The following is a 12,372-nucleotide window of genomic DNA, read 5'->3' on the forward strand; positions in this document are numbered from 1 at the left end:
GGTCAGCATACCCCAGCTTCCTCCTCAGCTTTCGGTGTTTAGTACAGGAACTGCCATTGAAGGGGGAAGAGAAATTTTGTCTGAAAGTTTATCTGTGTTGGTAGAATACATTATGGAAATTGCTAAACTTTCTTTCCAATTCCCACTGGATTAATATAGGGACGTCAGGAACACTTATACTTATGACCCCCTCCTGCAAAAGTGGCATGTTCCTGACGTCACTGCTGGAGATAGGGTCATTCTGTGAACAAGGTCGACGGAGTTGGACCGAAAATTTTGGGTAAGTCCCTATAGTTTAATTCAGTGTTGGAAAGAAAGTTTAGCAATTTCTATAGAGAAATTTTGTATTTCATTCATGGCATGTGTTTGATTAGGACAGGTTTGAGCCATTTTGTCCTCACAAGAGAAGTTTGCCTTTGCCTTTTAGTTCCGCGATAGCAATTCTTCATATTGTTTTTTGGATATTCAAAGATATGGATAAATTGAAATATTAACGTTAAAACAGAGCCTGTACACACAGTTTCAGGAAGATACAAGTTTTCCTCTGTTTGTCTGTTTTTATCTTGACGGCTAGTAAAGTCTTCCTCAGAGTCTATTTCTTTGGGATATTTTTCATAGCAGAGAATTTTGTAACTATTTGTAAAGGAAAATGATTTCCTAGCAACCATTGCAAAGCAACATGCATTTTGAATTGGCTCCACCCTTGGGAATGTTAAGTACACACTCGGGAATCATACCAAAATTCATGCTTTTACCACATCTTGAGCAATTTTAGCTATATTTTGCACCAATCGTCTAGTCTATTTTAATCTAGCAAGAGCTTTTTGATCCAAAAACAAAAAAAAATCAAATTCGTGTGGCATTAATTGCCTACCTGCATGTCTGCGCTGTGTCGTTACGCTGTAGAGTGACGGTTTGCCTGGTGATCTCCACGTTCCGCACGCTGCCGAAGAAGTCTGTGATGAGGACAGAGTTGGGGTCGCGGGTGAACAGGTCAGTCCGCACTCCGGGGGTGGACACGCACACGCGCTTCGGACACACACGGAACTGGAGACAAAGGTTACAGGGGCATCAGTTTACATGGCAACAAATGACATATGACATGCAACTACGAATACAGTTATTTTCAAATTAGACATTACAGATTGCACTTAGTCTTTTTAAAGAAATCTTCAAACTAGTAATAATGGTGATCTTTACCATTACAACTTTTTACTAGGTTAGATTTGTTTTGGGGCCTCTCAATAGCAGTTTGCATCCATGAAGATTAGGCATCCAGCTAATAAAATACGCCAAAAAGCAGTTACTCAAGAAACTGGATATGGTTTGGAAATAGTGAGACGTTTCATACAACATCCGTTGAGTGCCACTGACAAAAAACAACTGATGTTTTTTAAAATGTCTGACCCTTTCCAAAATCATATCCAGTTGCTTGAGTAACTGCTTTTTGGCATAAAGATTACTCCACACAGTTGCAACAGCCAACAGCTTACATGGCAACAAGTGACATAGGACATGCTATTATTAGTATATATATTTTGAAAATAAAAAATTAAATAACTTTATACAGGGTGTTAAAAGTTAGATTTATTTTTGGGGCTTCTTAATAGTTGCTTGAGATTATGAGCCATGCTATAAATGAAATGTACTGCTCATGAACAAAAGTATTTGGCATACAAACAGTTTTCATACAACTTTATTCCAGTTACTATTCAATATACAATTACAAAACGTTTCCAAATATCTGTTCATTATAACTGCTATTAGGACCTCACAGTGTTTTACTACATGTATGTGTCCCACTAACTCAAGTATGCCCAACACTGAAGAGAGATCACAGAAAAGTATTGAATATTTACTAACCAGATCAGCCAGAGTTTTCTTGCTGTCGGGTGTGACCGTCTCCAGGAACTCCAACAGGTAGTAGGTGTACCGGTCAATGATGTACACTCCGATGGAAGGGTCCACGTGATGCTGTGGGGGGAGGGACGGAGGTAAGACAAAGATTATTCTAAAAAACATATAAAAAAATTGTAGGGATATAACTTTTGGCATGTCCCTGATAAAATCTTTTATTCTCTTTTGCCAGTGATGTTTATGGTATTTACAAAATTGCCTGGTAGTTGCATGTTATCCGCAGGGCCACATAGGGGTCAAGTAAAAAAACAACAACCTTAAACAGTTAATTTACTATAGGACTTTTTCCAATGGTGACCATAGCATAACACACAAGTTTTGTCAGCATACAGCACCAGCTGGCTATAAAAAACTTAAATACTTCTCCCATCCAAATCAAGAACATTTTACTCTGCATCTCTCTGTAGTATGGTATAATACATGGTGGGGGTTTCTATGTAAAGACATGACGACTTACTGAGAGGGAGTCCTCCCCAACTTGAGCACTGCCAATGCCGATGACGTTGGGTGAGTAGAACTTGTGATACATGGACACTGCCTGGCAGGTGTCAATCATGAACAGAAGCTCATGATACCTGGGGGAGGGGGGAAGAAAAAGAATGTTATACACATATGGAATACAAAAATACAACCTTGTGTAATCGGTTTCACATGAGGTTTTTCGGACCGTGGTCAAATTGCCAGACAGAGCGATCTGTTCCACGGGAGGGTTGACTCTTCTTGTGTGCGTGTGTTTATGTGTATAACTGTGTGAGTGTCTGTGTGAGTGTGTGTGTTTATGTGTCAGAGTGTATGTATGTTTGTCTGTGTGTGTGTCTGTGTGTGCAAACGTATGTACGTGGGTATGAATGATAATGATGATGACATTTTTACCTACTAGTACATGCAATACATTGATTGTAACTTGATGTGGGGGATATGAAGGGCCTCCTAGCATCTTTCCTTGGTACTGCAGGAGGAACTCTCTAAATACCTCTCAGTCAGTATGTATCCACTGGACACAGTATGGTCTCATTCATACCTGTTTTTCTGCCACATCTGCTGGAAGGCGTCTGCCAGCTCCACGTTTGAGATTTCCTCTGCATCCTGGAACTTCAGGAAACCCTCGCCTCCATGGCCTGGATATAAGCATGACATCAATTAGTATACATGTATACTACAAGTCTTATGGCCTGGCAAAAACAGTGGAAGGAGACCACTTAGTATTCACATGCACTACACTTATCATGATCAGACAAAAACAGCAGGGTTAAAAATGGTTAAAAGGTCATCCTCAAACCAGGTGAAGCATGATGCTTTTCCATCCATGAATAGCTTCATCAGGTTGGTACGTCATTTAATAAAGATTTTTTATTCTCACCAACATTTCATTGACTGTATGTCACCTTCTTTTTCACACTGTACAGGTGTCACTGCTCACAGTACAGGTGCGGTCACAAATGTAAAGAAGTTACAATGTACATGCAGACTGCTTGCAAGCTATTTGTACATTGTAAATAGGACTAAGCTTACCAGTCATGTAGACCAGTATGTTACTCTTATTGTCTGTCAGCAGATGTTTGGAGCGAGGAGTGCTGGGGGGCAGGGTTAGGGTTGGGGTTAGGGTAAGGTCAGAGTTAGTTAGGGTAAGTAGTGCCAGGTGTCCTTACCCGTCATGTAGACCAGTACATTACTCCTGTCATCTGTGAGCAGACGTTTGGAGCGAGGTGTGCTGGGAGGCAGACGGCCGGTCAGCACTCGGATGAAGTTCTCTACTGTAACCTGGCAGTGGAGAAGAACAGTCAACAAAACAGCATTTAGCAGTTCAACAATCCATAGGGAACAGATGTTGCAATAATAATATGAAAATTGATATGGCAAATGCTGCACAGATGTGCTTACCTGCTTATGTGCTTTATTCTTCTTAAGAATTAAGCTTCCCTAAGGCTTGTTGTCCTTTTACAAATTTCTTATCAACTTTAAGTAATTTCCAACACCAAAATTGGACTCACCCAAAACTCTTATCAACTCTTTTGTGCGTACCCACCCAATACTCATACAGACAAACATTTTCCCTGCACCATCAACAATGAAACACCCAGCTTGGTGTGGAGTCCTTCCAAGCCAGGCTGCAGGCCTGTCTGCCCTATATCAGGATCTACTCCCTACCACACACTTACACATCTTGCCCCTAGTAGGTTCATATGGGGGTTAACCACCAATAAGTAGCTGCTACTTCATGTATCTGGGCCAAATGGTTAGACTACATGTTTCAGTGCTTCAGTCTGCTACAGTGACCCTTTAACCTACCTCATACCCCCTGTAGTCCACCTCCACATTGTCTCCATACACATTGATGTGCTGGTTGGCATTGTTGAACACAGTAGCTGTGAAACAGAGCACTAATCATAACTGACATACATGATTGTAAAAATAAATAGAGATGAGAACTAAACTAACCTTATATTCATGACACAAATGTACTGTATTGAAGAAGTGACAAAATCTTACCAGGTCGAGGGTTCCTGGGATTGCAGGCCATATCATCTGCCAGCATGAGAATGATCTGACTGTAAAATGCATATGGATTTAAAAAAAAACCATTACTACAAAGTGAAAGTGTAGAAGCAAGTACAGAGCACATTTTTACTCCTTGATCTTCTGCCTATGACTGAGTGTATGAAAACCAGTACCAATATATAAATTTTACAATTATTCATTGTTACTGTTACCAATGCAGGTGAAAGCTTACTAAATATTTCATTTTTATCATCTTAAAAGGTAGTCCTCACCTGTCAGGAATCCCCAGTCTCTTGACACTGCGGTACACAGACAGGGTGTTGGCGATGTGACGATAATTAAACCAGAACCTGGAGGTGCACACCTGGAAGGAAAAACATGTATTACACACATTACACAATATAGATAGGCCCAGGACTTGAAATACATTTTGGCATCAACTTGCACAGGTGCAACTTGCACTTCCTCCATACGTAGTACTGTAAATGTATTTAAGTTTGCAGGGATTTTATTTCGTGGTAGCGGAGTGTTTGCAGTGGCTTTAAGTCCGCGGTAGCACCATCCCATGCACTATACTAGTACAGGTATGATTTTTCAGAATGTTTAACTATAGTAGTCTTTTACTGATGAAAAAAATGTTTCCAGTAAATTTGCAATGCAAAACCATGAACGTAAAGCCACTGCGAAAATTTCTGCATCTACAGTAACATTTTTCTTACTTGATGGTCAGACCAAGGAGGTTGGTCAGACCTAGGATAATTAATGTTGTGTTCCTGGTGCTAAAGAACAGACGTGTCTGTATGACCCAGATGAAGAAACATGGCTGTCGGCTTGACGAAGGGAAATATGTATTGGTAGAAGACTCACCAACACAGCCCAGTTGTTGGTGTGGCCACTTTTGAAGAAACCACCAACCTGCTCCTGTTAAAAAAAATCAAGGGATATGACAATGCTCACAAAATTTTGATGAAACATGAAAAGCTACACAAACAGAATACTATCTTGCTCATCAATAATGAATGTGACGGAGCAAATTCATTGTCTATATTACTAGCAGAATTTCTATTTGGCAGAGACCATTGTAGGTTTATGCTCAGTCGGGAGTCTCATATATAGGCAATGACAAAGGAACCACATAGAAAAGGTAGCGAGACTGGATAACAACGCTCAAATTGTGGGCAAACTAAACCTTTGTGTTTTCGTCCGTGTTTTGGTCAGTACCCCCCTCCCCCCTAAACAACAAAATATACTCTACCGCAACGTTGTGGGCATGGCACTTTACTACTTGAATATCCTACATGTTCTACGATTACTAGGGAATGTCCACCATACCTCTATATTGCTTGAATGAGCCCTAGACACGAACAAAAGCCCCACAAACACCAGACCCGCCCAAACACAGGCACTGCGGGCCGCCATCTTGGACAGGTGTTTACCCAGCAGCCACCGCGCGGGGCAGGGGACCGTCCCAGTACGATAACCACCTGTTCGTGAGAAAGGAATGAGATTTAAAAGAAAACGGGATGTGCAAAAATACGATTTGGGGATTAATGTATGGTATAGGACAAAGTAATTAAGCGTCATTGGTTTTAAAGTGTATTTGGTATTGCGTATTTGGTGCAACTTAAAAAGAAACGTAAATACTAGCATGGCAGCTCAGGGTAATACGACTCCTTTTCCAACATAGAGAACCTTAACCCATATCATGGCGTTAAAAAATCAGCGCGATCCCGCGGCAAAAAATAAATGCCGCCACTCCAAAAGCCCGCGAAGGGCGCTTTACTAGTTGGTCGCAGCTAATTTCTGTAACAGTCCAGTTTTGTATCGCTTGTTCTAACATTTTCTACATTATGGCACATTTCGCTTGGAGCTGGAATAACCAGAAATTTGATCGCCCTGGACCTCTTTTTGACGTCACTTCCGTTCCAAGTGCTTCATAACAAAACAAGGGGAGTACGCTAGAAGGATGTGCAGTATGAAGTTCTTCAAGATTCTGGCACTTATCATCTGCATGGTTTGTCCGGGTAAGTAACAAAAGTTGAGGTCTAATAGGTTGTTATGAAATATCGCCCACATTGAAGTATATTAGACTCTTAACGTACGATGTAGAATTTGTACCTTAGAACGCATGCTTTTAGTTCCCAGCAATTGACAGGAACCTTAAATTTGCTCTCAAAAAGTAAAAATGTTCAGTTTCATCTCATAAACTGTCATCAAATGTTGGGGGATAATTTGTGTGTTGAGAATTTTATGTGAAGTTGAGGGAGTCTGTATAAAAATCTCTTGTTCGTTATGAAGCATCACACTTAAGCATACAGTTTAAGAAATGGGTGCATGTGTTTCATGTCAAAAGACGCTCATGTCGAACTTTTAATTCTGGTCCATTCACACCCGATAGGCTTTCCCGTGAAAGACGGGGTATGTTAGGAATGGATTGGTCAGGGTTATCAGTCACCATGCCTACGGCGTCGCTCGACGGGCTCTTTTTGCTGTCAAACGAAACACCTGTTAAAAAATATTTTCTCAGAACTATCATAGAGTGGAATTTGTTATCACCAAGCACAGTAGGGGCATCTTCGTTGGAGCATTTGCAGATAGCTGTGCAAAAGCTAAGTTTGATAGTTTGTTTAGTGTATAATATAACCAGCTGCTGCCGCGCCGCGTGCCTGCGAAGCTGTTGTGTTTCACCGAAGGGTAGTTATACTGGCTATAACGTTATAGAAACAGATCCTGTTAGCACCTGGAATCGGTCTAAATGAGAAAGGGGCTGGAGTAAAAAGTTAGTGTGTGGTCCTTTTCTACAGTTCCCGCCATCCGATGTCTGCAGTGCGCCGTCACCCCGACCATGACGTCACTCCCGCCCGACGCGCCTGCGCAGCTGGTGCCCCCACGCTGTCCCGTGTGGAACATGACCGACTGTGACCTCCGACCTGTGCCCCTGGGACTCGGGCCGTACGACGCCTGCTACCAGATGGATGCACTAGGTAATATCGGTTTTTCTTTCTTTCTTTCTTTCCCATTGCCATGTTTCTTACTTTCTGTTTATCCATTATTTTTCTTTCGCTTTCTTCTCCTTTCTTTTTCTTTATTGTAATCTCCTGTCTTTTCCTATCTTGATTTCCTTTCTAATTTTCTTTCTTTTTCTTTCCCTCTTATCCCTCACTTTCATTGTCTAATTCTTTTTATCTTTATTTCTCTTGCATCATTTTCTCTAATATATCCTAGCCCTAAACATGTAATTTACTCTTTCCACCTCTTACGTGTCAGCTCATTATCTATTTCTTCTCCTCCCCATTAGATTCACATTAAATCTTCTGTCCTTTTTACCTTTTTACTATTTGTGCACGACGAGTGATATCAGAAAACTTACAGCGAACCTTCCCTGCTTCCCTACAGTTGAAGGCAAGCATTACCTGAGCCGAAGCTGTGCCCACTACCACCGCTGTGTGGACCGCAGGGCTTCTCTGCGTGACGTCACACAACACCACCCAGGGTCAAGGGTCAAGGTCACCTGCTGCATCGAGGATGGCTGCAACGCGGTCAGCAGTTCTGCCGTTATCATGGCGACGGTTTCCATGACGATGGTCCTGTTTTGTTTGGTTGTAGAGATGATATAAGAATTGGCAGTTCTTTGAGGGTGGAATTAAATCTTATAAAACAGCACTTTGAAGGAGAAAACCTTTTCTTACTGATATCCATTAATCAAATGTTGTATCCAACAGGTCTCAGTCAGTAAGTTTATTCATTTGTCAATGGCATACATATCAATGCTGGTTTTTAATGCTTCCTGTGGGTTAGTTAATGACGAAACATTGGATCTTAACAGACCTAACATAAGCTTGATATAGTCTAACAATCTATTATGAAGTGCCAATGTCCCATATATCGGACTGGAAGCAACAGCATTTAGAAATCAAACCGCTAGATGGCGCGTCAACACCGTATCTAAATCTTTAACAGCCCTTCAGCATATTAAACCGAGTAATTGAAAGGAGTCCTTAACTCCAAAGAGGGTTTTATTGTCTGAAAGATATTAATTTTAAGACATAAAATATGCATGCCATGTCACATTATGGCCTGACGGTTTCAATTTGTTAAAAAGGGGCGATGTTAAAATCTCTATTGTTTTGTGTTGTTTGATGTCTTGTGAACAATTGGCCGTCTTGGTGTACACATCGCCCCTCCTTTATGCCGAAGATATTCACGATGAAGGAAGTGCCTGTATACGTATAGGAAATGCATGGGTAGGGTATTCATGTGTTTAGTGAGATTTACAAACACACCTTGCGTAATTCACCACAAGTGATGGAATTCTGCAAAAAGGTTGCTGATTATGAACTCATTGATACCTAATCTATTGCAAAATAATACCCCCTTCTGGAGTTTAGAACCCCTTTTAAAAGCCCGTTTTTATACTGAGTAACTTTCGCGCTTTCGTAAGTAGAACAACTGTACACATTGACATCACTCTTTGAAATCATCTGCAAAAAGGTTGCTGATTGTGAACTCATTGATACCTAATCTATTGGAAAATAACACTCCCGTCTGGAGTTTAACCGAAATTGAACCAAGTAAACAGCATAAATGATCTGTGGCTCCTTTGCGAAATGACCCCGGGTGGAGTGAAATTGGCCCTGCCCAAAAGGGCGCCGGCCTGGCTGACCTAATTTTCGGTGGGTCAGTCGAAATCGAGTTGATCTTGGCTTACTGACCTGGAACGTTTAGGGGATTAGACTAGTCTCTATCTGACTCCCGCCTGGTTTGGTAAAAATATTGCAAAACTTGTTTTTAGCAAACCACAAGGATCGAAAATTCACAACAAATTATGAGAAGTACACCTGGGATTCTTAACATTTGAAACTTTACTATACTGTAACGGAAACCGGGGAGTAGACACACTGGTGAAAAGTCACAAAACTTTTCGAGCAAACTTCAAGGATCGAAATTTTGCGGCAAGAAATTATGAGAAGTACAACTTGGGAAGAAAACGGCGCGAAGTTCAACTGTTGTGGAAACGCTAATCTATGATGCACTAACGTAAAACAAGTAAAAAATGGACTTTTTGATGTACTTAAAATATTGCATAATGCTTTACAAAAAAGGTTTAGGTCCCCTTTAACATTTGAAAACTTAACCAGTCTAAATACGCAAAGACTAAAGTGAAGTGAAAGTGAAAGTGGGGATTTGAATTTGCTGACACAAACTGACACGTATTCTAAATGTATAAAGAACGCTAGAAACAAAGCAACCACTTTTTCTCTAAGGCACATTGTTATCACTCCTTTGTACCCCATACTTAACCTATCTGCCAGAAGTTAAATGTCATCTTCAAAATTGTATGAAACTGTTTTGGCAAATAAACTGCAGATAGAATATTCGCGACAGTTCGCACAAGAATTGTCTATCAGCTGTCTTTTTCATATTTTATCATATTTCATTTCAAATTTTTGTTTTCTTTGTGTCTTTTTTAAAATTTTTCTAACATATCACGTTGGGAAACTAAAATATGTACGGTCTAAAAGCAGGAAAGAACCTACACACGTATTCAAGTCAAAACCCCCCGCAGTGCATGAGCTAGGGTGATGTCAGTGCAGCAAGATCTTCTAAAAGATGAATGACTGAACTTAACCCTCTCATCACCCCTTTGTACCTACCCTCCCCACAACCTTTAAGACGTTGACTTCATCTTCAAACGGTAAACACGAGACGGAGAAAACCGGTGATTCGCATGGTTCATCGATTATCTATAATACGTAATAGCTCTAATGGGTTGTATGACTTATTGCCTCGACAACTCCTCAGTTGACCTTGGTTGAACGATTTAAACAAAAATGCCCCTCAAGGTAAAAAACAAAACGCTTGAAGGCCGCAAATTATGCCTCTCATTTCCGATCATAGCTGGTGCTTACATCCAAAGACCTTGAGTATAGATTAGACAAAACAGGAATTATATAATACACCGCTAGAAGGCACAAACCGTAATTATAAGGTCTCATGTAGACCTACCTATCTACTAAAGATAGGCTTACCCATGTACCAAGGGTACGCCTGGAGCATATAAGGTACAGGAACCGGCGATATGCATGATTTACGAGTCTGTAAGATCCAATAAATCTAATGGGCTGTATGATTTAATGCCTCAATAACTTTTCTGATGACCTTGATTGGACAATTAAAACAAAATAACTTTCAAGTTCAAAAATGACCAACAAACCGCGTCACTTATTTCCGAGCACAAGGTATATCTATCACCAAAAACATGACTATATATTACCCGGAACATGTACATTAATTACATAACACACCGCTAGGAGGCCCAAACCGTATTAAATCATAGTCATTTCGAGCTCGAGTTCTAATGAAGACCTATCGCCAACTATAGGATAGACTTACCCGGGTGGCAAGGGTACGACTTTTCTGTTGACCTTGATTGGACGATTTAAACAAAATGACTTTCAAGCTCAAGCTCAAAAATGACCAACAAACCGCTTGGGGGCCTAAACTTCTGTCACTTATTTCCGAGCACAAGGGATATCTATCACCAAAAACATAGATTATCCTGAACATTAATTACATAACACACCGCTAGGAGGCCCAGACCGTTATCATAGTCATTTCAAGCTCGAGTTCTCATGAAGACCTACCGCCAACTATAGGATAGACTTATACATGTAGCAAGGGCACGCCTGGAGCATATGAGGTAAAGGAACGGGCGATACGCATGATGTATGAGTATGTAAGATCTAATAAATCTAAATGTGTTGTATTTGCTTCAATAACACTTGATTGAACGATTCAAACAAAAATACCTCTCAAGTTCCTGAACAACCGCTTGGGGGCATAACTTATGTCACTTACTTTCGGGCACAAGGAATATCTACCACCAGAAACATGACTATAGATTATCCAGTTCAGGAATCAAATAACACACCGCTAGGGGGGACAAACTCTAATCATTTCGAAGTCTCATCAAGGCCTACCCGTCTGTAGGGTAGACTACCCGTGAAACAAGGTACACGCCTGGAGCATATAAGGTAAAGGAACCGATACGCATGATTTACGAGTCTGTAAGATACAATAAATCTAATGGGTTGTATGATTTAATGCCTCAATAACTTTTCTGTTGACCTTGACTTGACGAATGGCGCACGGTCGGCTGCTCTGTGACTACCCCGGGAGAGGAATGGGAAACTGATACCTGATCTGGGAACCTGATACCTGATCTCCAGTCAGGGGGGAGGGTCCGGGAATAGGTTCAGAAATAGCACTTCTATGATAAATGCCGCCAGATATATGATCCGGGCGTTGGCACCTCGTTTGTCACAGCTTCCTGCGGGTTTTCAACATCAACGTAAGGGCACGTCTTGGTATGTAGGTGGGTTCACACGTGCGTATATATTCAAGTCCGTATGCATATGAGGTCCGTATGGAAGTTTTAGCCTCTATCGGGCTCCACAGGTGCTGGAAAAGTACTAGAAATTGGACAAATGTTGACAGATAGTTTGCAGACGCGTTAGCAGGATCGCAAACCATACTCCTCGGCCAGCTAACTCCCTAGGCATCTATGTTTGTCCAATTTCTACTTTTTACAGTGACCTGTGGAGCCTGGTAGAGGATAAGAACTCCATACGAACCTGATACGGACTTGAACTTATTTTTACGCACGTATGAATCCCCCTTTTTGCCCCTGAAACGCAAACACAAATTTAAATGTTCAATCATTCTTGAAGACATTAACAAAACTGAATTGTGTTGAAATTAGGGTTCATTTGTAAACCACTGTAGGTGGAGTATCGACATCAAAACGACGCATTATATATATTATAAAGTTTATTGCAAATTCTTGCCTGTGGGCTAATTGCAGGTAACATGAGATTCAGACAAAGTAAAAACAATATCACAAGTGTCTACTCTAGTCTAAAACTAGTAAAAGCTAGCTCTACTCCGAACCTGGTC

At 40.9% G+C, this 12,372-nt stretch overlaps 2 protein-coding genes across 2 annotated transcripts; one reads left to right on the forward strand and one right to left on the reverse strand.

Moving 5' to 3' along the window:
• Positions 1-870: 870 nt before the first annotated feature.
• On the reverse strand, positions 871-5,835 carry LOC118421968 (GPI-anchor transamidase-like). The gene is made up of 10 exons (XM_035829471.1): positions 5,794-5,835; positions 5,284-5,337; positions 4,689-4,780; positions 4,408-4,466; positions 4,207-4,283; positions 3,567-3,678; positions 2,939-3,035; positions 2,375-2,492; positions 1,864-1,974; positions 871-1,047 (listed from the first exon to the last, which is right to left on the reverse strand). The coding sequence occupies exons 1-10, from the start codon at positions 5,833-5,835 to the stop codon at positions 871-873; spliced, it is 939 nt and encodes a 312-aa protein (XP_035685364.1).
• A 547-nt stretch (positions 5,836-6,382) lies between these two features.
• On the forward strand, positions 6,383-8,033 carry LOC118421969. Its single transcript, XM_035829472.1, has 3 exons — positions 6,383-6,440; positions 7,221-7,400; positions 7,813-8,033. The coding sequence occupies exons 1-3, from the start codon at positions 6,383-6,385 to the stop codon at positions 8,031-8,033; spliced, it is 459 nt and encodes a 152-aa protein (XP_035685365.1).
• Positions 8,034-12,372: the final 4,339 nt, after the last annotated feature.

The sequence above is a fragment of the Branchiostoma floridae genome, chromosome 8 (genome assembly GCF_000003815.2).
Source record: "Branchiostoma floridae strain S238N-H82 chromosome 8, Bfl_VNyyK, whole genome shotgun sequence".
Lineage (NCBI taxonomy): Eukaryota > Metazoa > Chordata > Leptocardii > Amphioxiformes > Branchiostomatidae > Branchiostoma > Branchiostoma floridae.

Bases quoted from the DNA above. Each gene is read 5' to 3' on its own strand.
- LOC118421968 (XM_035829471.1), bottom strand. From the start codon at position 5,835: ATGGCGGCCCGCAGTGCCTGTGTTTGGGCGGGTCTGGTGTTT. The intron at 4,781-5,283 runs GTGAGTCTTCTA...TTTTCCTTCCAG, and splicing joins CCAACAACTGGGCTGTGTTG to GTGTGCACCTCCAGGTTCTG. The intron at 2,493-2,938 runs GTATGAATGAGA...CCCCTCCCCCAG, and splicing joins CAGATGTGGCAGAAAAACAG to GTATCATGAGCTTCTGTTCA.
- LOC118421969 (XM_035829472.1), top strand. From the start codon at position 6,383: ATGTGCAGTATGAAGTTCTTCAAGATTCTGGCACTTATCATCTGCATG. The intron at 6,441-7,220 runs GTAAGTAACAAA...CCTTTTCTACAG, and splicing joins CATCTGCATGGTTTGTCCGG to TTCCCGCCATCCGATGTCTG. The intron at 7,401-7,812 runs GTAATATCGGTT...GCTTCCCTACAG, and splicing joins CTACCAGATGGATGCACTAG to TTGAAGGCAAGCATTACCTG.